This window comes from Zosterops lateralis (genome assembly GCF_965231275.1).
Source record: "Zosterops lateralis genome assembly, chromosome: Z".
In the NCBI taxonomy this organism is placed as follows: Eukaryota; Metazoa; Chordata; class Aves; order Passeriformes; family Zosteropidae; genus Zosterops; species Zosterops lateralis.
The window spans coordinates 22628100-22655454 of NC_139800.1; the positions used below are offsets into that span (position 1 = coordinate 22628100).

Genomic DNA, 27355 nt, shown 5'->3' on the forward strand with positions numbered 1-27355 from the left:
ATGGCGGTGAGAGGCGGCGGGTCGGGCCGGAGGGATCGCGGGGCTGCTCTGAGCCGAGCCGAACCGAACCATGCTGTGCTGTGTTCTCCCCGCAGGGCTCTCCGGAGGCGGCGGAGGAGGCGGAGCAGGGCCCAGAGCCTCCCGCCGAGGGCACGGTGCGGCGGGGGAAGAGGGCTGTCCCGACAGCCGCAGCCCCGCAGCCAGCCAAGCTGAGCCGCGCCGAGCTCTACAAACCGCCCACCAGCGAGGAGCTGACCCAGCTGAAGGAGACGGAGGATCTCTTCCACTCCAGCCTGCTCCGCCTGCAGGTCAGGCGGGGTGGGGGGCGGGTCGCGGGGGGCTGCGGGACTCCGGACTTGGAGATGACCTGGGTTATCGAGCTGTGTTAGGTGAAGATCAGCTGGCAATTAGATTATAGAATCATAGAGCAGTTTAGATTGAAGGGACTTTATAGATCACGTAGTTTAAACACTCCCCCGCTTCCCCCCGGGGTCATCTTCCTTTAGACCAGGTTGCTCAGAGCCCCATCCAGCCTGGCCTTGAACACTTGGAGAAATGCGGCAGCCACAGCTTCTCCGGACAACCTGAGCCAGTGCCTCAACCGCCTCACGGGGAAGAATTTCATCCCAGTTTTTAATCTAAATCTACTCTCTTTCAGTTCAAAGCCATTGTCCCTTTTTCTATCATTATATGCTCTCGTATAAAGTCCCTCTCCAACCTTCTTGTAGCTCTTCTAGGTACTCGAAGGCCACAATAAATCTCAGAGCCTTCTTTTCTCCAGGCTGAAGACTATCATTGCTTTCAGCCTTTCTTCATAGGATAGGCCCTTCATCCCTCTTATTATCTTGGTGGCGTTCTCTGGACTAGCTAAAACAGGTCCCTGTCCTTCCCATGCTGTGACCCCAGAGCTGGATGCAGAGCTCCAGGTGGGTCTCACCAGAGCAGAGCAGAGGGGCAGAATCCCCTCCCTCCCCTGCTGCCCACGGGGCTCTGGATGCAGCCCAGGACATGTTTGGCTCTCTGGGCTGTGAGTGCCATGGCCAGGGCATGTCCAGCCTCTCACCCACCAGCACCCCCAAGTCCTTTTGGGCAGGGCTGCTCCATCTGTTCATCCCCCAAGCCAGAGTCAACACCTTTCACATGGTCTTGTTGAACCTTATGAGATTCTCATGGGCCCACTCCTTGAGCTTGTCCCAGGTCCCTCTGGATGCCATCCCATCCCTCAGTGGTTCTAACATTGGTGGTTTTTATGAGGAATGGCTTTGATCTACTTGCTGGTGCCAGTGGTAGGATCTCTAGGGCCTGATTTGTGGTGAGAACCTGTGTGGTTGTTTCCTGCAGCTAATTTTCTGTCATACAAACTGCCTTCTGGAGAGCTATGCTTGTGTGAATTACATTGGGGTTTTTTGCCTGGATCTTGGTTGGGATGGAGATGATTGCAATCTAGCAGTCAGAGAAAATGGCAGGAACTAATGAAACTGCCAGCTCCAGGCAGGGTTTATGGAGAATTTCCTCAGCTCACCAGTTGCCCTTTGCACTATGTTGTTCATGGTTGGTGCTGGAGGACAAGGTAAGTCAGGAGCAATTCCAGTGTTATAGCTGCCTTTGATGGTCTCCTTTCCCCCTACAGATCGAAGAGCTTTTGAAGGAGGTGACATTGAAGGAGACGAAGAAGAAGAAGATTGATGCCTTCCTCCATGAAATTAACAGCCTACTGAGTGCCATACCGGAGACTCCAGAAACTGAAGTATGTTCCAGGTTATGGAAAAGGTGGAAAGACCCCCGTCCTGGATGGAGCAGCTATTTGTGGACTGTCTCCCTTAGGGGCTGAAAAAATAATACTTTGCTTTTTCTTCAAGGAAAAAGGGGGACACTGTCTTTAAACTCTGGGTGTGGCTGTGTGGGAAGTGGGGTCTTGGTCCCTGCACATCTGCTGCTGTTGATGCAGCAGATCAGCTGCATCAACACGATCAGCAGATGTTGAGTGTTTTGTGTGTCATGTCTGTTCCCAGCTCACTGACCAGGCCTGGCTTTCCAAGGATGTGAAGGTCCCATTCCTGCAATTGCCATTCAGTGTCAAGGGAAGGTTCCACTTCGTGCCCCCAGCTGAGCTGAAAGTCGTGGGCAGTTACCTGCTGGGCACCTGCATTAGGCCAGAGATCAACGTGGACATTGCAGTGACTATGCCACGGGTGAGTATGGCCATGCCACCTCCAAAATGGCTGGGGGCCTGCCCTGTCCTTTGTGACCCCTGCCTTGCCCAGTCTGTTCCTCAGTGACAGCGTCTGGATATGCAGGGTGACTCCCACAAGGAGCTGGGCGGTGCGGTCTGGCCTCTTGCTCTATCAGAGCTTGCAGCTGTTTGATCTTAGTTCCTCATCAGGATCTTCCTTCTCCCTGCCTGGATTGAGCATTGCCAGGGAGATGCATGCTGTTTGTTTTTGTACCCAATTATATTTCTACCCCAGCTCCCAAGACTGTGTTACAGGGAGGGAGATATATGGAGGGAGGCTGGTAACCTCCCCTTGCTGCCCAGAGCTGCTTGTAAGAAAAGCTTGATATTAAACACAGCTTGGTTGGCTGCACGACTGCTCTTGTCTCCTGCAGTCCTGGAGCCTGGTGAGCCAGCAGCAAGCTCCTGACCAGCTTGCAGCTCCTTATGGCTGAGATAGGGCTGCCTGTGGGGGCAGGGAAAGCTGTGGGTGATGGGGTGTCTCGGGCTGAACTGAACTTGGTAGCAGGTGAGGTGAAATTGTCCTGTCCCTCTCTTCCCAGGAAATCTTTCAGGACAAAGATAACCTGAATCAACGCTACCACCGGAAGAGAGCCCTGTACCTGTCCCACATTGCCCAGCATTTGTCCAAGGAGAAGCTCTTTGGCAGTGTGAAGTTCGCCTACATGAACAGCAACCATCTGAAGCCCATCCTGCTCCTGAGGCCTCAAGGTGGCACTTGAGCCTTGCTCTGGTGTGGGGGTGTGACAGGGTACTGGTGTTGGGTGGGAGGTGGTGGTCTCATACCATTTAACAGCACTTTGGAGGGGGATCAATCTGGGGCTGCCATCACAACTGGTGATAAATTTTGAGTGGTTCTCAGCTGTTTTCTCTCTTCACTCAGAGTCTAGTCCTCAGGGTCTCTCCCCTTCCCAATCCTCTACAGCTTGGCTGGGCTCTCCAGCCATGGCCTCACTGGCTGGCACATTCTGTGGGTACTTCAAGCAGCAAAAAAATAAAGCCTACAAAACACAACTGTACCCAGCACTGCCTTCCTGCTCTCCCCTCCCCAGTCCTGTTCCCCGCTGTTCTTCTGCCTTCCCCAGGAACCTGTGTGCAGTCTGTCTCTTCCCTGATGAGATGATGTGGGATGCATGAGCTGCTGAGTACTGCTTGTTCCCACAGCCCTCAGGAAATAGTGGGTTGGGTTCTGGGACAGACATGGCATGGCAGCCCCAGGGCAGGCAGGGGTGCTAGGCTGAGCAGTGTGGAAGAAGATGGGAATGGGGCATGGGCCATGTGACCTCAAGGTCATCATTGGCTCTGTGATGTGGTCACTCTCTGCTCTGAGATAATTTCCACTGCTGCAGAACTTTGCTGGGAAGGAGCTTTTGCCTTTGCCCAGGCTGGGGATGATTCGTGTTTTCCCAGTTTAATCTCTGACATACCTTCCTCCTGTACATCTCCCCTTGGGTACTTACAGGCAAGGATGAGAAGATGGTCACTGTCAGACTCCATGCTTGTCCTGACTCAGGTTTCTTCAAACCCAGCCGCTTCTATCCCAACAAGAACAACGTCCGGACTGCCTGGTTCATGGAGCAGAGCACCCCAAAAGAAGGTACAGTCTGGGGGATCATGAGGCTGTTTTTTCCAGGCAGGGACTGCCCCCAGTGCCTGTGAGTGGGTTCACTGCAGCCCTTTTCTGTGGGCAGGCTGTTGATGTTTGGGTCCAACATGCTGTCATCTCCCTACACAGGAACCACTGAGCCCCCAACTCCGCACTACAACAACTCCATCCTCTGTGACACAGTGATGCTCTCCCACCTGCATTTTTTATCTAATGCAGCCACGGACTTCCCAGGCATGAAAGATGGTCTGGCCCTCCTCAAAGTTTGGCTAAACCAGCGGCAGCTCAGCAAGGTATGTCCTGTGCCAAGGTGGGCTCTGCTTGCCTGGATAACCTGCATTTGGCCTGCTCTCCTTCCTAGGGCAGAAGGGTAGTGCTTTGGTCCTGGTGGGTGCAGTGGTGGCTTGTGTCTTGGTTTTGAGATGTGTTAGGGTTTCAAAGAGGCTCCATCCTAAGCTGTGGGTTGCCATGGGCTTGTATCTGTTTTCACAGGGCTTGGGGTGCTTCAGTGGCTTCTTGGTCTCCATGCTTGTTGCCTACCTGCTGATGAAGCGCAAGATTGTCAAGATGATGAGTGGGTACCAGGTGTTGAGGAGCACTCTGCAGTTCCTGGGTGAGTTTCCAGAGGCCTCTCTGGACAGGGAAAGGTCTGTGTCTCTGCACAAAGCCTGAACACAGTGGGGGAAGAGGCAGAATGGCCATTGTGGCTTTTCTTTTGTGCTGAGCTGCTGTGGGTGGGATGGACAGGAGGAGATGATTCAACAGAGCCGGGCTGGATGGTGCAGCTTGCAGAGAAGTAGGTAAGTTCCACCATAAGGTCGAGCCCAATATTGTATTGTAGCACTGTTGATTTGAGACCTTGGTGGTATTGACACATAACTGTGCCGGGGGAGAGACATGGATGGTGGTGTGACTTGTTCCTTCCTGTCTGTCCACAGCCACCACTGACCTGAGCGTCACAGGGATCAGTCTAGCCAAAGATACTGATCCCTCCCTGGTAAGCAGCCCTTTGAGGGGTCTTGTGCCTGTGTGTGTCTATACTGCCACTGCTCCTGGGGGCAGGAATGTGACTGTTGCAGGGATGTCAGATGGCAGCAATTTTGGGGTGTCTTGGTGTGTTTGATGTGCTGTAGCTCTAAGGACCATGTTTGCTTTTCCAGCCTACCCTGGATGATTTCCACCAGGCATTTGAAGTGGTTTTTGTGGATCCCTCTGGACTGGTGAACCTCTGTGCTGATATGACTGCCAGCAAATACCACCAGGTACTGAGCAGGTTGTGGTGGTTTCTTGAGATGCTGTCTTGGAGTGAGCTCAGACAGGCAGAAAGTGGTTAGAGGAGGGTGTAGGACACAGGGAAGGCAATCATTGTGACTTCCTAAGCTTTTGGCATCTCCACATTTGAAGCTTGGAAGTGAATTTGGAGACTAAGATGTAGTGCTGCTTTACCAGTCTTGCTTGAGTCTTTGTGTGCACTTCTGGGTGAAGCCAAGCAGCTGTTTAGCAGATGTAACTGTTCCGAAGGAGAAAAAAAAAATCACCTTGATGTCAGGGATATCAAGAAGGGACTGTCTGGCTAGCAGTGAGAGCTCTTTGTTACTTGGGTAACAAGTAAAAGTAACAATGTCCCTCATGCTGAGGATAGAGCCTGGGATCAGGGTATGCTACTGGCCGTGGAACTGGGCTGGCCCTGGTTGATGCAGGAGCACAAGTGCCCACTGCTGGAAGGACTTGCTTTCCTTCTCCTTTCACATTCATGCTCCTGCACTGCCTTCCCTCCTTGCTCAGGTCCAGTTCGAAGCCAAGCACTCTATGGAGATTTTGGATGACCGGATGGTGGATGGCTTTCAGGTGCTGCTCATGACCCTGAAGCCCATGCTCAGGACCTTTGACCATGTCTTCCAGTGAGTCTCACTGTGGTGGTGGGGTAGTGCTGAGGGAGCTTGCTCAAAGAGGAGTGAGCTGCTTCTGGCTTTGGTCTGGGTTAGATTTGGACTTACTGGTGGGAAGTGGCTTTGCTAAGCTCTGTGATGGACACTGGTACCTCCTTAGACTGGACTGTTCCTCTTTTGCTGTCTAGGTAGCCTCCCAGAGGAGAGAAGCAATGTTTAAGCCTTGGGAACAGTGACCAGCATCTCTTGAGATGCCAGGGGGCATTCTTATAGCACCCATCCTGGGCTAGACCCTCAGTTCCCCATTTTATCCATCCTCTAGCATATCCCTCTCTCAGAAAAGATTTTGTGGCAGAGGTGGGTGACCAGCTTCTCTTCTTCTCTGTAGCCTGAAGCATGTCTCCAAGCTGCAGGGTACCTGCAAGAAGATGCAGCTGCTGAATGAGCTAATGGATCGGGGTGGGAACTACGTGGCTGCAGCCCTGCCCTACATTGTCTCGCTGCTGGCACGTGGTCTGTCCAGGAGAGCACAGCTTGTGGCTCACTCCCTGCCCCAGATCCCTGAGGTAATGCAGCTTGGCAGTAGCACTGCATCCTTTGCAGCTTGTGGGACTCTTCTGTCTCTTGTGACACTACAGAGCACAGGGAGGCCATCCCTGCTCAGTGGGAAATGAGAGAGGCTTGTCTCCTTTGTTGGGAATGCAGAACCTGAGGCTCTGCACTGGGCTGTGGGATGAAGCTGTGTTGCTTGGTCTGGGTCCTGGTCCAGTAATGGGGCAGGGTAAAGACAGCTTTTCTTGTCATTGGGGAGACCTATTACTTGAGACTTTCCCTGTCAGTGCTTGTCTGGGCACCTGGGACAATATAGCAGAAAGTTGATCTAGCATCCCAATATCCCAGCAGCTGCTGGCCCAGAAACCTCATCTCTTCTTGTGCTTCACGTTCCTCGTTTTCCCACAGTGGCCAATTGATGCTGAGCCCCCAAAACACAAGGATGTCGGGCCCTTGACATTTGGACTCCTGTTTGTCCCTGAGTTTGCTGCCAGCACGCTGGAGAAGGGTCCTCAGGCTGATCACCCTGAGGTGAGGGGAGCTCTTCTTTTCTTGTGCTGAGTAAGAGCAAAGCTGATGGTGTGCTGTGGTTGAAGAAAGCTGGGAGACTGGCTGGTGATCCTGGGAAGGTTTTGTCTGGCCCAGAAGTGACCTATGTCTCTGCTCTGGCTTGGTTAATGTCCCCCCACAGGCCTTGGAGTTCCGGACCTTCTGGGGAGACAAGTCAGAGCTGCGTCGGTTCCAGGATGGCAGCATCTGTGAAGCTGTGGTGTGGGAGGCTAGCACTGTCTACCAGAAGCGCCTCATTCCTGGACAGATCATCAGGCACCTGCTGAAGCTGTAAGTTGCACTGAGCTGTGGGTTGCTCCATATGTCACTCATTCCATGTGTCCTGTCCCTGGTGACTCCATTGTCATCTTTATGCTTTGTGGGGTGTTGTGAGTTGCTTCAGATTTGTGAGATCTGGAAGTCATTTCAGTTGTCCTTATGTTGTGAGCTACTTGCCAAGAGTGGGTGGAAAGGACAAGGACCTGTGCTGTAGCCTCTGCTGGATGTAAAGCAAAAGGCAAGGAGGCAGCATGCTCCTGCCCTTACATGTGGATGGGATGCCAAGACACTCCTCAGATCTGAAAGAGAAGCTGTCTGGAACTTGCAAGACGTTTTTGTGAAATCCTCTGAGACCTTACGGTGGTTCACAAGATTGCATCTTCCCTGTGGCATTGGAAAGCCTCTGTAGCAGTATGTGCCGTCTGCCAAAAGTGAGGGCCTCTTGCACAGAAAGGAGAGTTTGCCTGTGCCTCTTTGTCCTGACTTGAGGATGGGTCCTGTGAGGAAAGGTTGTACATTGGTGGCTTTGGCTTTACATCCTGTGAAGCTCACAAGTTACTGGTCCACTTTGGGTGGATTACTTGGGCAGGGAGGAAGGCACAGAGATTTGTCTTTTCACCAGGACCTTCCTTTAGGGAGGGATTCCTCATCCTTGGGCTGACCCATGTCGTGTCAATAGGATCAATAGGCTGCTATGTCGTAGTTCTAATGCTCCGTTGTCTTCTTCCACGTAGCCATGCAGACATTCCTGAGTCTTCCATCTGTTACACAGGAGCCCTGCTGGAGTCTGTGATCTGCACTGGGAAAGAGGTATGATTGCTTCCCCAGTGGGGCTGGGGCTCTCTGCAGGAAGAGCAGCAAGGAAAGGGCTGTAGGGAGGTTGTTTGAGTGGCACTGAGGCAGCTGGGTGGTTCCCAAGAGAATGTAGGGAGGCTGAGGATCTACCAGGTCTTTTCACGGTAGCCAACACGTAACTGCTGAAATCCTCTGGCTTTAGCATCCCCCAGACCTCATTTTCCCCTGCAAGCACCCCACTGTTCTATTCTCCCTGCTTTTGCTCCTCTGTCTGTGTGCCTGGGGATGTATTACTGTCCCATGGTGCTCTTCTGGCTGCGCCTCTGAGGTACTGCATCCTTCAGGACATGGCCCAGACGATTCTGTGCTGCCATCCCTTAGGTCCAGCTGGCAAACCCAGGAAAAGGATCTTTCCTGGCAAATTGCAAAGTGCTAGATTGTACTCCATTTGAATGGAGCAAAACAAAAGAAAGTCCACTTTCAGACAGAAAAGGTGCATCTTGGAGGTTGGGAAATGTCCCTTCTTGCAGCTTCTGCTTTCCAGGTTATGAAATTAAAGTCTAGAGATGAGCCATGAGCACTTGGGCACACTGCATTGGTCTTTTTGTACAGATGCCTTAGGATTTTAGCATTTTTATTTTTCATGTATTTGTAATCTTGCAATTCTTTAGTGTATAATTCTAAACCTCGTATAGAGTGTTAGCTACTGTCCTCACATTTTGGTCAGATGAAACAATTCCTCTCTAGGCCTGGGAATCAAGGACAGCTTACTGTCTCAGGCCCTGAAAAGTACAAACAAAAGTGAGTTGGGGAGGAGCAGACTTGGAGTAAATGTCTTCATTACCCGAAGCTATAATTGGAATATTAACCCCCAATATGCAAATGAACCAAACTTATAAAAGTATGAAAACTCTTGACCATCATCCGTTTTTGAGTGTAGCCCCTGAGGGGGACTTTGTCTGTCCAAAAATGTACCTGAAGGCCCTTCAATAAATATAACCACTTTTTATTCCCTTAATTTTATATGACCTCTGCTTTTAGGTAGTCCCAAAAAGGCATCAGTAAAATCAGCTCTTTACCTGGTTGTTGGATGGAGGAAGAATTTGTTTCCTTTCCACTTTTTCAGATTGAATGGGTGCACATTTGATGAAAAGAATCTCCTGTGCCAGGACCAGTTGCAGCCTGGGTGGAGTTGAGTGTCAGATTTGGGATGAGATGCTGGTTTTCACAGCCTGTTGTGTGTCAGGAAGATCTGTGCTGTGTCTCTTCAGGCTGGTCTGGGGTTAGTAGGGCCGATAGGGAATGTCAGGCTGCATCCCCAGCCTGACAGGGAATGCATTTTCCTGGAGTCTGAGAGATGCTTAGGAGCTCCATTTTTGCTCGTCATTGAGGAACAAAGGAGAAAATTGCTGTCGAGTGTGGAGTGGTGGTTACAGGGGTGTCTGCTCCTCCAGCTGTTTGTGTGCAGGCAGCCTAGGGAGCCAGCAATGCAAGGATGTGCAAGATGAAGGCAGGAAAAAGGGTGCAGCCCCAAGCAGGATGGGGTTTGCCATTCGTGGCACACCCCACAGAGGGTGCTGCTGCTCTGCCAGAGCGCCCAGCTCAGAAAACTCCAGGCAGGTTGGCTCCTTGTGTGACTCTCAGCTGCTTTTGAGCTGGGTGGTTTTGTGTCACCAATGTGTCCTCGTTGCTCAGGCTGTTATTTGAGGAGGTAGAAGCAGTGAGGGCAACACCAGTTCTCCTTCTGGTGCTTCTCTGCTGCTCTCCACAGGATTCCTGTGATGTTTTCTGTCTTTGCTTTTGCCATGTGCTAGACTTCTGCCTTGGCTAAGAATATAGTCAGTGGAGTTTTCTGTTAACTTCTGCCTCCGTTGGTATCATGGTAACTGCTGGGGAGACAGTAGCAGGGCTCTCATCTTGCCAGTGAGTGATCCCTTTATTCCCAGATCATTCTTGGTTTCTTCTTTACTATAGTAATTGCTGATAGTACAGCTCTTGGTGCTGCCTTAATGTCTTGGAAAAGAAATAATATTATTTGCCTCTGGGATACCTGTGGCTGCTGGGGAGTCACAGACAACCTTTCCCTTGTCTTTGCTCTTTTTCTTACCTCCCCATTTTGCTGAGCGCTCTTGCCAGAAGCTGCTGCCTGGGGTGGTAGTGCTGGCTCCTTGGAGCTTGGTTGTGATGCCAGCCCATGAGGGAGGTGAGTGCAGGGGAGGAGAGGTGCATGGAGAGACTCCCTGTGTGTCCGCAGGCACAGGGAACGGGTGAGGAGGCCATGGTCAGTGTCGTCTGCTCCTATGACGACCTGAGCCGCAAGCTTTGGAACCTGAAGGATCTGCCACTGACAGTGACGGCTGTGCAGGGTGTCCATCCAGCCCTCCGGTACACAGATGTGAGTGTCCTGGGCCATGGCTATGCATGGGGGTCTGCAGGGAGCTGCGGTGAGAGAGGACTGAGAGAATGAGTCCCTCTCTGGTTTTGTGGCTCCTGAGAGCCCTTGGAGCAATATGATACCTCTTCTTTGCTCTTCCATCCTTTGGGCTGGCTCTGCACGAGGTGACCAAACTCTCTGTACTGGAGGGCTTTGCTGGTGTGGGAGGTTTGGGTGAAGGGATACACATTGCCAAGAGGTTTCTGCTCCCTGTTCTCAGTTGCTGGGTGGCTGTTCTCTTTCAGGTCTTTCCTCCCATTCCTATGAAGCCAATTTATTCCTTCCATACCAGAAGCAAGCACTTGCTGCTTCCCTCAGAGGAGAAACCCTGCCCAGCCTATATAACCCCTTTGAAGAGTAAGTGGGGTGAGATGTGAGTGGGAGGTGATGTGGTGGAGGGAAATGGAGGCAAGCAGTAGTGCTGGCTCTTGTTATTGCTGTGTTGATGTGCTGCAGGCAGGAGCAGAACCCTGGCTCCTCCTGCCTTCCTGCTGTAACCTGTAGTTCCAGACACCCCTATCCAACACCTTGTTTCTGTGTGGGGTTCACTGATCTCCTGCTCTCCCTTTGCCCCCAGTCATCTGCCATATGGAAGGCAGTGGCCAGTGGCCACAAGACAAAGGAGCCATCAAGCGCATCAAGGCCGCTTTCCACCTCCAGCTGGCTGAGCTCCTCCAGCAGCAGCACCAGCTGGTTTGCACACCTGCAGTCACCTACACCGATGTGTACAAGGTAGGGGGGTCCCCAGAACCTTCTCCAGGCCTGACCTTACTGGGGTGGGGGGCTGTGGCAGTGGTCCCACTGGACAAAACCAGTATTTGGATCATGGGCCTAGGAAAGAGTGTGGTGAGACTGATGTCAGGATGCTGCTGTTGTATCCCTGAGGGGCAACATAACACACATCATGCTGCTTGTGTCACCATCAAGCTTGACTTTGCCTTGTGCTCCCATCTCAGGATGGCTACATTTTCCGTCTCCAAGTAGCCTACCACCGGGAGCCCCTGATCTTGAAGGAAGTGGTCACTCCAGAAGGGATGCTGAAGTACCAAGACACAGAAGAATCTCGGCAGCTGGAGCTGGAAACGTTGCATCTGCCCTATTTAACTAGCTCGCTGCATGGGTAGGTGAGGCAGAAGGTGCCTGAGGGATCAGAACGTGGGATGTGGCTGAAAACCAGCATGGAGGTGCCCTTGCATCCTTGGAAGGTGATGGTGGATAGAGGAGCTTGCTGTGGGAAGCCAACTATGTGAGAGGCTCTTTGGAAGGCTTAAGTGAGGGATGTGGGTGTGAGTGGCACCAGTTGTCACTCTGAGGTCACTGGTGTTGGGAGACAAATAAAAATGCAGCATGGTTAGAGAGGACCATGAGGCAGCCTTTTCCCTTCTTCCCCCCAAAATCTCAGCGCCTGCTGAAAGTCTCCATCCTTGTGATGCTGTGTAAGTGTTCCTTGCAGATTTTTGCCCCTCTCTTCTTTCTTGCCAAATGCCAAGAGGCTGTTGTGGGTCCTGGGGTGTGTGGGCTGAGCAGTGGCATGTCTCCCTCCTCACAGGCTCCAGCAGCAGCACCCTGTTTTCGGCAGCACTTCCCGGCTGGCCAAGCGCTGGATCAGTGCCCAGCTCCTGAGCGACAGCATCTCTGAGGAGTGTGTGGACCTCCTTGTGGCATTTCTCTTCCTCCACCCAGCCCCATTCACACCACCCAGGTGAGGATAAGGAGCCCAGGCTGGCCTGATGGGGATTTAGTGCCTTTCATTACCTGGGATGGAGGAAGGGTGGGATGCTTCTCAGGCAGGAGGTGTTGGGAGGCTCACAGCAGGGAGCATAGGGGCCCTGTGCTGCCAAAATAGCATCCCAAGTCCTGTTGGGAGATACTAGAGAAGATGGAGATGCTTAGCACTGCAGGGCTGTGCCATTCCCTAGACTGTGCACTGCAGAGAAAGAGGGAAAGCAGGTAAGGCTGGGAGTGAGTGTCCTTGTGGCCTCTAGGTGCTGGTGGCACAACTGCAGGGTGTCTTATGCCTTCTGGAGGACTGGTGACACCCCTCGTTCTGGGGATGGTGGCCAGGAGAAGCAGGATGGGGGCTATGTTGTGGCTACCAGCATGCTGGGGCTCCTGGATTCCCTAGGAAGGATGTTACTGTGGTGATGGCAGCTCCAGCATCCCTTCCTCCTGGAGAAGTCTTCCAAGGGAAGGACGAGGGGTTGAGTTCTGAAAACTGAATGGAGCAGTGCGTTGGTAAATAACTCCAGAGAACCAATTGCTTTCTGGCCCCTGGCAAGACAGATGTTATGGGGCCCAACGGAAGTGAAATGAAGTTAAAGGAAATGTTTTTGTTCTGTGTAGAGTCAAAAGGTTACTTTGACCTGCACTTGGGGTGCAGTTTCCTTTCCCAAAGTAGCAGGAACAACAGTCTGATGCCTAGAATGCTTTCCTGTCTCCTAAAATAGCAGGATCCCTGTCTTCCAGCTATCTGGCTTTGTGCACATGTTGTGTTGCAGGGGAAGAGGCACACTGGGAACTTGGCTGGTGTTCAGACCTGTTCCAGAGATGGGAGTAACCCTCTTTCCATCTCCTTCTTGCTCCATACCCAGGAATCTGGGTGGGAAGAGCATCAGGAGATTGAGCAACTGGTGGGGGGCTATGATTTACATTTTGCTCATTTCTTTTTCCTGAGGAATGAGGGACAAGGAGGAAAAGACTTTCCCTGGAGATTTGGAGAAGGGGAAAGGCCTGAAATTTGTTATAAGCTTCCCATTCCCATCACAGATAACCCCTCATTGGGCTGCATGGGGATTAGGCCTTTGCTAAGTCACCCCTAAGTGCAGCCCTTCTTTCTGCCAGGAGAGCAAATGCTGACGTTGAACTGTTTTGTCCTGCTCGCAGCTCTCCACAGGTGGGGTTCCTCCGCTTCCTCAACTTGCTGGCAACCTTTGACTGGAAAAACAACCCTCTGATTGTCAACCTAAACACTGGCCTCACAGGTGAGCAGGCAGTGGCTAGGAGAGCTGCAACACGAGATTCTTGAGCCCTCCTTGGATGCAGGAAGACATCATAGCTTGTGCTGGGGGCAAGGAGATTTTCCACTCCCTTGCTGCTGTCCTGTCATGTTTCACTTGCCTGCAGGATGGGTTTGGTTGTGCCATGTGTGGTTTTCTTTTTTTCTCTGCCTGCCTCTGAAGAGGTGGATCTCAGTGATGATCCTCTGCTGCTTCTCTTCTTGTTGAAATCTGTGACAAACATGGGTCGTGTTGGGTGTGGTGATGTCTTTGAATCCCTGTGTTCCTGCCCTCTAGTGTTCCATGTGTTGATTGTCTTTGGGATACATGCTGGACCCACAAGAGACCATGAGATTGTCTTGGCTCTGCAAAGTCAGGAGGTGGGGGAGATAGTTACACCCAGCTTTTAAAAAGCTGATTTATTTTAAAAATGGTAAAGGTGTTTGGGAGAGAATTGGGTTTTGAAAACTGATTATTTTCCAAAGGGCTCTCCAAATTATTTTAATGATCTAAAGAGCTATATTTTTCCCCACTTGAGGGGAAGTAAAAGTCAAAAGAGAGAACACTCTTTGGATAATACAAACTGTCACTAGCTTATAATGTGAGTTTCCAGCATGTGTCAGTACCTACCATGTCTGAGCCCACCTGAGTGGGTTTACCGCAAAGGTCCATCTAATGAGAGTGAGGTGCAAGCCTGAGGTGGAGGAGCTCTAGTTTCACATGGACTGTGGGGTCAGAGGGTGGTAGAGGATAAATCTTGTTGTGCTGCCCTTTCCCTGGCTGCGAGTGCAGTGAGGAAGTTGGAGGGCTATGGATGGGGCAGAGCATCTCATCTGTCTGCCTGCTTTCTCCAGATTCTGATTGCACAGAGATCAAGAACAAGTTTGTAGCAGCTCGCTCTCGCCTCCCTGTCATGTTCCTGGCCACCCCCAAGGACCAGTGCAGCTCCATGTGGACCCGGGAGCGCCCCTCAGCACAGGTGAGCTGGGCCCTTTGTCCCCTTGCCTCCGGTGGCTGCTGGCTTGAGGCAGTTCCTTGCTCTTAGTGCTGGAGCCAGCTCTTACAGCCCCATGAGGGAGGGGTGTCCCTGTTACATCCAGCACTGCCAGGTTTTACCCTCTGATTTCCTTCCCTCTCCAGATCCTGCACCGCCTTGTCCTGCTCGCCTCAGAGTCTCTCCGTGCCCTGGAGGAGCAGCTCATGGACCCACTCAGTGACCAGGATGTGAAGGTAACCCCCTGGGGCAGCAGCACAAGGGTTTTCAGGCTGTGGCTGAGCAGACTGGACTTTGATGGTGGTTGCTGGGATGTGTTAGGAGGTTTCAGGCTGTGGCCATGTGGCTTGGGATGTAGAGTTGCAAGGATAGGAGGAGGGAGGCTTGTGTCCCTGTATGTCACCCTGCTTCTGGGGGTCCCAGCTCTGTGCTGCAGCTTGGGGTGACTAGGACAAGTTTATTCTGTATTCTCTGGTTTTCTTGGGACATGAGTAAACCCACACTCTTCTGTGCCAAACCAGTTGTATGTCCATGACTGGATCAAATGGTTCATCAGGGAAACTATTTTGGAGTAGCTGTGGAAACCTGGCTTGTGTGCTTAAGTCTAACCAAGCTCAGAGTGCTGCAGATTTTGGCAGGATAGTACCAGGCACTTCAGGACAATATTATTTTGGTTTGAATGGAGGAGTAAAGCCCTATGTAGTTTTTAACCCTCTTCAGTTTCTCAGTGATTTCATTCTTTAAGTAAACTAAAACATCCATTACTGCAATGGACCTGAGAGATGTATATTTATTTGCCCTTTGATGGGAGATACATGTGTTCTTAAGGGTAGTTTGTTGGTGTACCAGGTAGTGAACCAGGAGATTGAAGCTCAAAGGATGAAAGAAGCCAAGCAGTGGTTAGATATGTCAGATTCACATTATGGACAAAAAACCCCAAGCTAAAACCAAAACCAGAAAGCAGCACATATTTTTTTCTGCCTAGGCAATATAGAAAGGACTTACTGACACTGGTTTCTGTTCTGTTTTATTTTGCACTGGAAGTATTATGAGGTGAGGATGTATTTGAAGCAGTAGCAGTGTATGTTACAGGGCTGTTAAGGAATGAGGCATGTCCAGTGTGTTGCAGTCACAGTGCTGGCCCAACACTGAAATTTAAGAGGCACATTGTGAGCTGGGGATGGTTAGCTTCTAAAACAAACTGTCACCTGGCCAGAGCCTCCCAACGCTTTGACTCAGCCTCCTTGGGCCTCCTCCTTCCTCCCTTCAATTGCAGTGGGAAAGTTTCACATTGCCATGGAATCTCTCTGGTCCATGCCAGTGTCCTCCCAGGCCTATGATGTTCCTCAAGAATAAACATGGGATGCTGTTTTCAAGGCAGAGCTTGTGGTAGAGAGGAAGGAAAAGCCTTTCCAGTTTAGTTTGGAGTTGCCTGCTCTACTGTTGCCTCCTGTATCTAAGGGAGTGCTGCAAGCTGTGTTTTTTGTCTTTGCATTTGGGACACACCTGCTGTCATGAAGATGCAGCCATGAGTTTGCTCCCAGGGCACACATAGGAAGCCATGGACATGGTCACTGCGTGGGATAGGGGGACTGTGTGGAACAGAGCTAGGACTGACTCAGTGCTGGTCACGGATGTTCTTCATGTGTATTCTCCCCAGCCTGGCTGTAAACCAGTTTCAGGCAGTGGATTTTCTTCCAGTGCTAAGTTGAGCAGTGTCCCGTGCGTCTGTTCATGTCTCTGCATCATTTGTGCCATTTGAAAATGTACACATAGTTTTAAATTTTTTTCCATTTTAATACAGCTGTATCCACAGCTAGATCCTGCCTGTCCAAATATTTATGTGTCTGGGATTGCTCCCCTCCGTTAACAGGTTTTGCTCTCACCCTCTGTACTTGATGGAAAATGCTCTTGCCCTCTGGGGCAAATCCTGGTGGACACATGGGGCCATCCTGTTATTACACAGCTCCTTGTGTCCTTTTTGTGTTGTTCGGCTCCTGTTGGCTTCTTGATTCCCCTCTTTATCTTGAGACTCTGTCACATGCAGTGCAGTTGTCTATCTCGCAATTGCCCACCCCACTAGTATTTACTCAGGTAGAGTTCCTGGGGTCTGTGGCAAACTTCTAACATTAAACTCACAAAAATTTTGTCTTTGGTTTACTACTTTCTAAGGAGGAGACAAAATGCAAGCAAGGACTTGGGAAGCCTCTCTTACCTCTCCTGCTTGCTTGTGCCCTGTATTGAGTAGCACTGTTTGTTTCTCCCTGCAGATGGTCTTCCGCCCTCCTCTGGACTTCTATGATGTCCTGATCCACCTGAATCCAAACCAAATTCCTAGGCACCTGGAGAGTGTGGACCGGCCAGCAAAATCGGTTTCTCGTGGCGTGGTGAAGAACAGCTCTGCCATGAATATCCTCTTCCCTGTGGTGGATTATGACCCTGTGCAGTTGTACCTCTGGGAGCTGAGAGTAAGCATGGCCTGGTGGGGAGGCAGATGGGGTGCTAAGGGGGAGCTCCCTTGTGATGTTTGGATTCCCTGCCGCTGCAGGACGTGGCTGGTGACATCTTTAGGTATTTGGTTGGGATGGGCATTGCTGCTCCAGCAGAAGTCCTGGTGAATGCACCACCTCCTCTATGGAAATGAGAGTGCTGCTGTGATGTGAGAATGAGTTCAGATACAAACCACCAGGAGCTTTTGCTGAAGAACTTTGTATTCAGCACAAAAGTGCCTTTAAGCTGCTTGTCTCCAGTCAGTTAATTCACTTTTCATGGCTTCTTGCACCAGTTGATGTGCATGATGGGCAGTAACTACATACAATTTCTGAGGGGATGTACAGGTATGCATGACATGGTCCCAGTAAGCTTTCTGTTGTTAGGCCAATGGTTGTGTGAGCCAGAGGAGATCAGTATTGGCCACAGAGTGGTTTCTCTGTGTCTGGCTCCATGCATAACAACAGAGGAAGTTGGTAATGCAGAAATATGGGGAACATCAGTACCCAAAGTCGTCAACCAAGTTCTTTTCCACTGTGAGGCAAAGCCAAAGCCTTGGCAATTTGGGGAGATATGCAAGGTGCTGGATGACAGCAGTCATCCTCCCTGGATCTAGCCTATGCTTTTTAATTGTGCAGCACCTGGCACTCTGGCTCTTCCCGGCTTCAGATGTGGTAGCTGAGTTAAATGTTAGTGTTGGGTGTGCAGAGAGGTGGGGTTGTGGTGCCGTCTTGTCAAAGTCTGCCTTGACTTTGAAGTGCTATCATCCCTTACCAATAGGAGTGCTGTGAGCAGTGTCAGGACTGTAAGCATGGGAATCTAGGCTCGCTTTGGCAGGAAGGGGCTGCGGGGGATCTCTGGCCCTGTTCCCCACTCAGTGGTGGCTGAATTGAAAGTCCAATTCAGGCTGGAAGATTCTGGGCCCTTTCAGTTCAAGCTCCCCTTTCACCTTAACCAAGTACCTTAGGTGTTGGCAAAGAAAACTCTCAAGTATTTCTTTGAAGGTTTCCTCATCCTGGGCACAGCCCTGTTACCCCCGAGTTGCATGCCAGCCACAGTGCATGATAACCTGTGCCCATGGGATTCTGCTATGGCTTCAGCAGAGCTGCCAGGTATGCCAAGGTGCAAGCTTAGTCTTCCTGTCACCCACAGCAGCTTGAGACAGTCTTGGGTGGTGAGGAAGTGAGAGACAGGGATGTATGAAAGGCCTCTTGAAACTGAGGAAAGTTGTCACACAATTTCCCTGCAAAAAGCACTGCTTCCTTAGCTGGAAGGACCTGTGGGAGAGGAGGTGCCCAATGCTCTCCTCCCTTTGATAAGGAAGGTGCATGTGGACGTCCTCCAGATACGTTGTAGAGAGCACTGAGGGATTTTTTGGGGCAAGAAGGAAGGGAAGAAGCATCCTTCACAAGGGTTTTAAAAGGGAGGAAGGAAGCTGATTTGGGACTTGTTGGCTCTTTCACTTTCCTTCCTGATGTCTGAGGAATCATATCAGGACCAGCCCCTTGCTTTTCAATGATGAATGACCTGCTACCATGAAACCTTAGCCAAGAAGTGTGGATGTGGGTAGGAAATGGAGTTTTTAAAGTCTGAAATCTTTCTTCAGCCAGTGAGGGAAGTGGGTTCTGGAGCTGAACAGAGCTTTTCAGCAGCTGCTAAGGTGCTGGAGATGCATGGGGACCAAGCCTCTATATCTCTGAAGGAGTCAGGGCTAAGCAACCCTTCTGGAAACCTGGTAGAAATAAGATTGCTTGCTTAAGGAGAAACTGGAGGATGGCGGATGAGGTGATTGGGAGAGCCTCCTCTTTGGGGAGGCTGTTAAATGCTTGCAGCAGGTCTGGCTGTAGATTGAGCCAGTCAATCAGGAAACTACTTGGGGTTTATAGGACATTTTTATGCATGTAGGCAAATTGATGTCAGTAGGTGGCTCTGGAAGTGAAAGGTAGAGAAGAGATCTTCCTGGAAAGCAGCTTTCATTACTCTTCAGGCAATCATGGTTTATTTGGTCCAATCAATAGTGACCTCTGAATTGCCTGAATTTTTACTGCTTTTTACTGCTTTTTTTATCAATGCAGGTTATAATAGATTTGGAATTGGTTTTGGTCAGGTTGCAAATTAGAGCTGCTCCTAAATCCAATGTGCTAACATCCCAATGAAGAAAGATGGATATGAGCAAAGGTCACATTGCCTTGTTGGAAGCAGTATTGATTCTCTTGGTGTCCCTTGTTCTTTGACCTGAGGGTTCTTAGGAGGGAGCAGACCACAAACTTGGTTGCAGCATTTTCTGAAGACTGAGCTGTGGGGCAGAGAGCCTGAAATCTGCCACAGCAGCCCTGTCTGGGGGGCTTTTCTTTGTCTTTAAGGCTCTTAAATATGGTTTGTTCTCTTGTGGCTATCATATTGGAGGTATCTTGCAGTAACAGTTTGCTTGTCATTCATAGCATCCAAATCAATAGCGAGCAGTCCTGAAGGAGCTGATGAATATCTCTTTTTCTAGGCAAATAGGTGTTTCTTTTCCTGGAAAAATCACAGGGATGATGCTGAACATGATCTCAGAAAACTCAGCTGTATCCAGTATAAGTTGGAAGGCCTCAAAAGCTGATTTTGGTCTGCAGGACCACTGCAAGCCGGTGATGCTGAGCTGTTAGTAGAAGCTACTCCATCCATTAGAAATCATCTAGCTTCATGCTGCAGTGTATTGATGTTGTTGCTTAAAGGCAAGACCTTTTCATCGACTTCGGCTTTTCTTGGTAGCTTCTCCAGCACCTTTTTATTTCTCCTTCCCTGGCTCTTGCTGCTCCTTGTTCTATGGGCTGGTAGTCCCAGGGGTGATCCAAACCCTGCAGGAATTTTGTGCCAGAAAGGAGCATGGTGGCAGCAGTGAATCCTTATGAGAGATCTTGGATGCAAGGCAGTTGGGATGCAGAACTGACTGGCTTTGATTCAGAGTTATTTGCTCTCTTAACAGCACAAACCACAGAATTGAGCAATGAGGCTGTAGCCATGGCTGTCAGTGCAGCCATGGTGAGTTTATAGCAACAAAGGGAGACATTTGCCACACAGATTCTATGGGATTTTATGTTTTTCCATGGGCAGAAAAGGAACATCTGCCTTTTGCTGAGATTTCCACATGAAAACAGGATTTAAATGCCTTGGTGTTTTGTTTGAATTGAGAGGTTCCCCTAGTTTGGACAAGTTCTGTCCAGCCTGTTTGCCCCTGTTCTTCTGAAGTCAAGAGGTATACCAAGGCAGTAGTGTGCTGGAGCTGAAGGATTGCTATGTGCCTTTTCCAGGGAGCTTAATCAGAGTAGATGAAAGAAGAAGAGGTGTTGAGTACTTACTGCTTGAATTTTTCCTGCTTCGAGGAGGTATGCTGCAGGAAGTGGCCTGAGTTGCTCTGGTGCCTGGGAGGCTCTGGGTAGAGATGAAAGGCTGGCTGTGGGATTCAGGCCGCAAATTCTTCAATTCCAGAACAGATCTGATAGAGAAGGCCTATTCTGTGATCCTGTCTGGATGAGAAGGCTTTGCAGACACTTTTGAGGGAAAGCAGGTGCCAGACATGCCAGAGAGGGCTTCCCTGGAGATTCAGCCCATCAACAGCCTCCATGCGACTTACAGTTCAGAGCACCTTGTTGGGCAGATCCTAGGTTGGTTCCTGGTGAGGATTCTCCAGGCTAAATTAAATTTAGGTGTCTCAAATGAAGCTCCTCTTGAGTCTCCATCATGACTGCTGATCTGTGCTGTGGTGGCTGTGGAGCTGCAGAGTGGGCCCCGTGTTTGCTGGGGATGTGGTGTGAGAAGGCTTAGTCTGTGCACCTTTTGCTTCAGGGTGACTTGATTGTCCTCTGGACTTGAGGCCATCCAGAGGACACAGGGCTTGGGGGTGTGCTTGTCACACCCCTCTGCCTGCATTCTGGAGCTCACAAAAGCCAAAGACTCTGGTCACCTCCCTAAGCTGTTCACTTGTTGTGGGGTAAATTGGGTGAAGCCGCCTGTGCCCATCTGCCTGTCTGGTATGGCTGTTAATAGACATTTATTACTGGGTCTTTGGTCTCACCAGATCGCTGATGGGATGTGTTGTTATTCACTGAGATTTAGCTTTCTTGGGCTGCACATGCCAGAGGAGTAGCTTGTGACAGAGGAGCTGTCCATCTTGTGAGATCTTTTCTGTGTGGATGAGCAGGAAAATGTTTCCTGCTTTACTATAAACATCCCTCTAAAGTAATGTTTTGCATTTCTTGCACCTTAAGGCAAAACCTGTCGGGAAGACTTGGAGCCCTTTCCTTTCTTCCTCCCATTTTGTAAAAATGTCTTGCTACTGCATGTTAGAAAGGAATTAGTGATAAAAGTTCTCTGTCTCTTAGAATGTGTAAGCTGTGATTATGTGATGTAGGTGGAATTAGTGAAATCTTTCCAGGTCAGTCTGCTCCCTGCCTTTTTTGTCTGACAGAGCTGTCTCCTCCTATGGTGATACCAGGTAGACAGGGAAAAGCTGAAAAAACTCTGTGGGCTCTCATATCAGCAGGAGACTTCTTGTCTGGATCTGCACCCTTGGAAGGGCAGAAGTGTCAGGAAATCAGTCTGCTGCTTTCAGGGCTGCAGAGCTGCCACACGACCCTTAGCACAGTGCTCAGGGCTGGGGGTGGGCACATGTGTGTGTGCCCACTTGCTCAGTAGGGCATCAGTCTCACGTGCTCCTGGGATGAGCTGACAGGGGACTGTGGCTGCATTTCTTCTGTGTTGGTAATGCCCTCCCAGGGGATGTGTAGGGTTTGTCATGTTGGAAGTGGCAGAAGACTTTTGTCTCACTGGTTTGGTGGATTGACATGTTTACTGATGTGGCCAGGAGGACACGGGTGGCTTCTTTCCTTTCCACATTTCTTTCCTGCTGCCCCAAACCTCCAGGACAAGAATGTGTGTGTGGCTCTCAGGTGGAAAAGTTTGCTTAGTTTAAACCAGTTCAAAACTTTTTATCAGCTGAACCCCAAACCTAAGGGTTTCCTTTGTCTTTTAAAAGGAAGTCACAGAGGTAGCCCCAGCCTGGGATTACTTGGACAGTGCTCCTTGCTCTGTTGGGTTATGGGGGAGGCTCTCTCTGTGTCACATAACTGGAAGCACCAGCACAGGTCAAAATGGAGTGACAGAGACCTCAAAATGTTAGCCACAAATGTAGTTGTTTGTTAGAAGTAAGTAGCTTTAATAATAGGGTTTAGCAGTGATGGGTTCCTTGCTAAGAACACTTAAAATGGTCTGAACACTGAGTAAGTGTTTATTGAGGCATTTGCTTTCTGAGCTGCTGTTGAACCAGAAATTCTACTGTAGGACACATTTTTGTGTGCAGAGACCTCCCTTAAAGGCTCTTCAGGCACCTGAGATGCTGGAATGAGCCTTCTCTCTTGGCAGGAGCTGTGAAAAAAAATGGGTGGATAAAGGTTCAAATGGAAAAAACTCTATCCCTAAACAACAGTGTAGATACTTAAATAATAAATACTTAATTAGCAACAAGTAGATACATAACAATGTAGATACCTAACAACTAGTAGATACTTAACTAAATTACATTTAGCTCATTGCAAAATCCATGCTTCAGATAGGGCTGCTTAATCTGGTAATCCCATTTTAGATCCAGGTATTGTTTTACTCACTACATTTCTCCACCCTTTTCAGTCCTGTGACCCAGATGGTTTCTTACAGAGCTCATTCTAATCTTCTTCCAGGTGCCATATATATCTTCTCCCTAGACAATGGGGCCTCTCTGTAGGTCTCCCATGTCTCTGTGAGATGGGAACCAGCTGTAGGTTCTGTTGATGGCAGAGATTTCTCTGGGCCTTGAAAACTGAATTGCAACCAAAGACAGAGGAGCTTGAGAAGGGAACAAATGTAGTCCCTGCCTTTTCTTCCTTTTCTCTGAAATTTTTCCTGGAAGAAGGTGTTTGCAGGCTCAGACAAGTCCAGTAGCACTGGGCAGAGAATGTGGGATGTGGAAAGGAAGGTGAACTGTTTGCTTCTACTTCCCAAGCCTCTGAACAAGGAGTGCAGTGACTAATACACCTGACCCTTTAAATGCTGCAATTTCCCAAGAACTCCACAGGTTGGTAGGCCAGTTTGAAGCACTGTCACACGGATGATGCCGGGAGCAGACCACGTGCTGGGATTTTGAATTGGATGCCATCCTCTTAACATCTGCTTCCTGCTGTCTGGGAAAAAAAAACCAGAGGGTTTGGCGCTGGGTATCAAGCCAAACAGTGGTTTTATTGGGACATTAGCTGAGCCTGGGAGAGTTCTTTTACTGCAAGTGCTCCTGGCTTCTGTCCAGCAAGATGCATCTGTAAAAAATACTGTTCTCATAAGGAGCATCACGTGGCACTGAAGACCTCGCCCTGCAGAGTAGCTGGGATTTTTCAGGTTCTTACATGCTCTGCTCCCCTTTGGTTCAGAAAGCTGCACGTTGGTGGTCAGTGTGCCCTGAGCTTTATTGCTGTTCCTTGAGCTTTCCCTCCCTCCTGCTCTTTGCTCTTTGGCTAAAAGAGCAATCTTCCCTGTTGACTGGGCTGTGAGCATAACCTGTTGTTCTCAGCTTAGAAATGCCAGGATGGATTGCCCCTTTCTCAATGTATTTGTAGAGAGAGGTTTTTCTAGCCAATTTGGTAAAATAATGCCTTGACCAGGCTTGCCCCTGTGAAAGTGGGATGGAGTGGGATGAGTTGGCAGTTCTTGGGATCTTTCCATCTTGATGACCTAATTTTGTTGCCCTCTGTGAGGACAACAACAGTCTGAACTCAAATCTGTCTCTGAAGATTGCAGACAACACCACCCCTTCTTCCTCATCAGGTCTATATTCTAAAAATGCCACATTGCCCTTTAGGATCACTGGTACCACCAACCCAGTCCACCTTTTTTTTCCTACTGCAATCCTGGTATGTCTGTAGAAGAACCCATCCAAGGTTGTCCATTTGTCCATCAAAATGTTGATTTTCTTTTCATTTGCATTCTCATGAAAACCTCATGATACAATGATGGCAGCAGAGACCTCTCTTGGTTAAAGCTGGGAAATTAAGGTGATGGAGAAAGAAGGCTGAAGAGGGAGCAGAGGGTCCGTATTCTGGGCAATAGTTTGTTCCAAGGCTGGTGAAACCCTGTGCAGAAGCTTCTCCTGTACTGATGCTGGGGACTGTTTGCTCAGCCTGATAAATACGTGCTGTTGTCTGATGTTGATCTCCACTAGGATGATGGTGTATCAGGGAGCAGCTGCTTGGCTGTCTTGGTCAGCTTCTTTCAGGGTACACATCTCTTGGTATCAGCATGTTGGGTGATGAGCTGTAGGGCCAGGTTTTTGGACTCAAGAAGTCACTTGCACACAGCATTGTTTCCTTCTGCTCATCTGCTTCCTTGCAGTCCTGGGAATCCAGCTGGTATGGGCTTGGGGGAAGCCAGACTGGGCTTTAGTCATCCCTTTGTGCAACATCTCTCTTTGTTCTCTGCTGCCCAGCACCACCAAAGGAGATGCTCGCTCACACCACTGCTGAAACACAAGGGGCAAAGAGGACAGATTCCTGCAGTGCCTCCTTTGAGCTTTCCATCTCTTTGCACCCCACAGAACATTGTGTTACTTAAAATCTCTGCTCTTATGTGTCCTTTATGGATAAAGTGCTGATAGTTCACATGGGGTTATCTTGGTTAGAAGGAGCTTTGATACCTTGGTTGCACAGATTGCAGAGCTGGCCTCTGGTTTCAAGTTTGTCTTTGGTGTCATGAAATGTACTGTGGCAGGACTGCCTGTGGGGTAGGGCGTGCCTCCTTCTGTCTCATGCATTGTGAAATCTGAGATATGGATGCTGGATGCTGGGAAAATACAACTTGGTAGTGCCAAGTCAGCTGATGGAGAACCACAGCGAGGGACACTCAGTGGGCTGTCACTGAGGGGTCACTGTTCTTAACCTGCGTTTGTTTTCTACCCAGGATGCCTTCGATGATCTTGCCTTGTTCTTCTATGACAAGCATGGTGGGGAAGTGATTGCAGTTTTGTGGAAACCTTCAAGCTTTCAGCCTCAGCCTTTTAAGGTGAGCTTTTGTCTCTGCTTTAAGCTTCATGTTATCTTTATACCCTGAAAGCTTGAAGGGCTTTTTATTTTTTTCTGCATGATAATTGCTTTGTCCAACTCTCATCAGTCCCAAAGCCCTTTGAAAAATGAAGATCATAGTTCTGTTGCTTCTTAGAAGGGATAAAACCAAGACAGAGCTGTGGCCACAGTGACTTCAGTCATCAATAGATCTGAGAAGGGAAAATGGACTATCCCATTTTTGTGGCTTTAGGATCTTACCAGAAATACCCAACCCACAAGAAACCCAGGTCCAGAGTGCCCATGTCCTTGTTGATGCATGAGGCTGTTTTCCAGCTGCACTGTGTGGGTTGGCAAACCCTAGAGGGTGGTTAAGCCAGGTGTGAGGCACGCTGGAGTGATTCATGCTGCTTTCTATGAAGGAAAGACGCAAAGAAACCAGTTACTCATGGCTCAGAGCTGGCAGCCCAGGCTCTTTTGCTGTCAGTCTCTGAGAGGCTTATCTCCCTCTCTTCACGGCCAGAGGGCATTGGCCATTCTGCCTGTCTGCTGTTGTGAAACCCAGTTATTCACAGTGGTGAAACAGAGGAGGAGATGGCTGCATCAGTGCTGAGTCTGGCTGGATTAAACACAAGGGTTTTGTTTTTGCCACTGTAGGAACCAAGGATATCTTCCCACCCGAGGTCATGACAGCGACCAAAGAGCAGAGCAGAGCAGAAGCAGCTCTTACTCAGCCTTGTGCTGTGATCCCTCTTGCATATTCCTTGTGCCCTGCTTACCCAGGCTCTGCCATGCATCTGCACATTGTCTTTCCACCATGCCCCTGGCCATTACTTTGTTTCCTGACTTCCTTTGCAGTCTAGGGTAAATCCTAAAAGGGGCTGGAAGGGTCACTTCTGCACTTTGTTAGCTCTCAAAATGAGCACGGATTGTATTGAGAAGTGAAACTTGGGGAACTGGGTGCAGTGGTGTAGCAGGGTTTGGATGTGACAAGGCAGAGAGGAACTTACTTCTCTTACTTGGGGCTGGCAAAGGTTGCAATGCAACTCTGAGCAGGTGCAATTCATGCAATATTTTCTGTGTCCTGCAGGTTTCCAACATGAAAGGAAGGAAGGTAACAACTCTGAACAACGAGCTGGTCTGTGTTCCCAATGTGGAGGCAATTCTGGAGGACTTTGAGATTTTGGGAGAAGGCCTGGTCAAAAATGTGGAAGCTCATACAGAGAAATGGACTATCTGAAGCCACTGGGATATGTCAGAGTGGCCTGTCCTGAAGCAGTTTGTTCCCTCTGGGTCTATTCTTTCTATAAATCAGTCCTAGAAAAGCCTTTTAGCTTTCTAAATCCCAGAACTGTATGTTTTACTCTATTTATCTTTATATATATGGTTCAGAATAACAATGGGACCTGTTACTGCTTTCAAGAATATAAATGCCTTTTTATATTGAAGAAAATATTAAAATGGGAAAAAGTTTTTGGAAATGTTCATGTTTCTTATTCATTGTAGGAATTGGAGCTGTGTTCACATGAAAATTTAAAGATCTGAAAAATACGGCTGAGGTGTGTAATGGAAATGTACCCTGGTTTGGTAGGGAGTTAATGTGAGATGTTGCTGTTGTAGGGGTTAGTAAAACCAGAAAAACAGTTGTTAAAAGAATGACCAGGTTATTCCCTTCGGCTCAGCCCCTGTGAGGCATATTTGGCATGCTGTGTTCAGGGCTGGTTTTCCCAATGAAAAGGAGACATGGATACTGGAGCAGGTCCAGTGAAGGGCAAAAAGACAGTAAAGAAATTGAAGCCTCTTTCATGAGGGGGAGAGGGTGCAAAAGCCAGGCTTGTTCAGCCTGGAGAAGAGAATGCTCAGGGAGTTACTGCCAGTGTGTTTTAAAACCTGGTGAGGGAGGAAAGAAGATTGGATTGGTGCCAAATGGTGGGTGAGAGGGGTAAATTGAAATGCAGAAAGTTCTGCTTAAAATGCTTTTTCTTTCCCATAAAGGTGGTTAAACATTGGCACAGGCTGCCCAGGGAGGTGGTGGAGTCTCTCTACTTTATACTCAAAATCCAACTGGACATAGTCCTGGGCAACCTGTTTGAGGTGACCCTACTCAGAGCAGGGATGTTGGGTTATTTCTCTCATGGGGAATGATTGTGAAAACTCCTAGTAAAGGAAGAGAGGAAAATAAGTTGGAGCAAATGCACCTGTCTCATCCCTTCTTCTGGTGGAGGCAGAGCACATACTCCAGCAGCAAAGCATGGATGAATCAGATGCAGAGCAAAGAAAACAGACTTCATGACAGCAGATTTTGCAGAATCCAAAAAAGTACATCAAGCCTGGAGAGGCAAGTGGAAATTTAGGCAGCCTGATAACTACGCAGTTGTTGCCTGGTTAGGAGCATTTCAGATGGCATGTTAAATATGTGCCTCAAGACCTGCTGGTCTTACCAGCTGTTGGTAGTGAGCCCAGCGCTTCCTGTAGGAA

The 27355-nt window shown here is 49.4% G+C and overlaps 1 protein-coding gene across 1 annotated transcript; it reads left to right on the plus strand.

The window, feature by feature from the left end:
* NOL6 (nucleolar protein 6) lies at positions 1–27295 on the plus strand (the record flags this gene model as incomplete). Its single annotated transcript, XM_083883163.1, has 26 exons — positions 1–6; positions 96–308; positions 1631–1747; positions 2013–2192; positions 2776–2944; positions 3696–3830; positions 3969–4132; positions 4332–4452; positions 4778–4836; positions 5000–5101; positions 5625–5740; positions 6117–6294; positions 6689–6811; positions 6972–7120; positions 7843–7918; positions 10158–10298; positions 10583–10694; positions 10915–11069; positions 11294–11457; positions 11887–12039; positions 13221–13318; positions 14188–14312; positions 14474–14563; positions 16598–16795; positions 24777–24878; positions 25968–27295. The coding sequence occupies 26 exons, from the start codon at positions 1–3 to the stop codon at positions 26115–26117; spliced, it is 3396 nt and encodes a 1131-aa protein (XP_083739289.1). The 3' UTR covers positions 26118–27295.
* Positions 27296–27355: the final 60 nt, after the last annotated feature.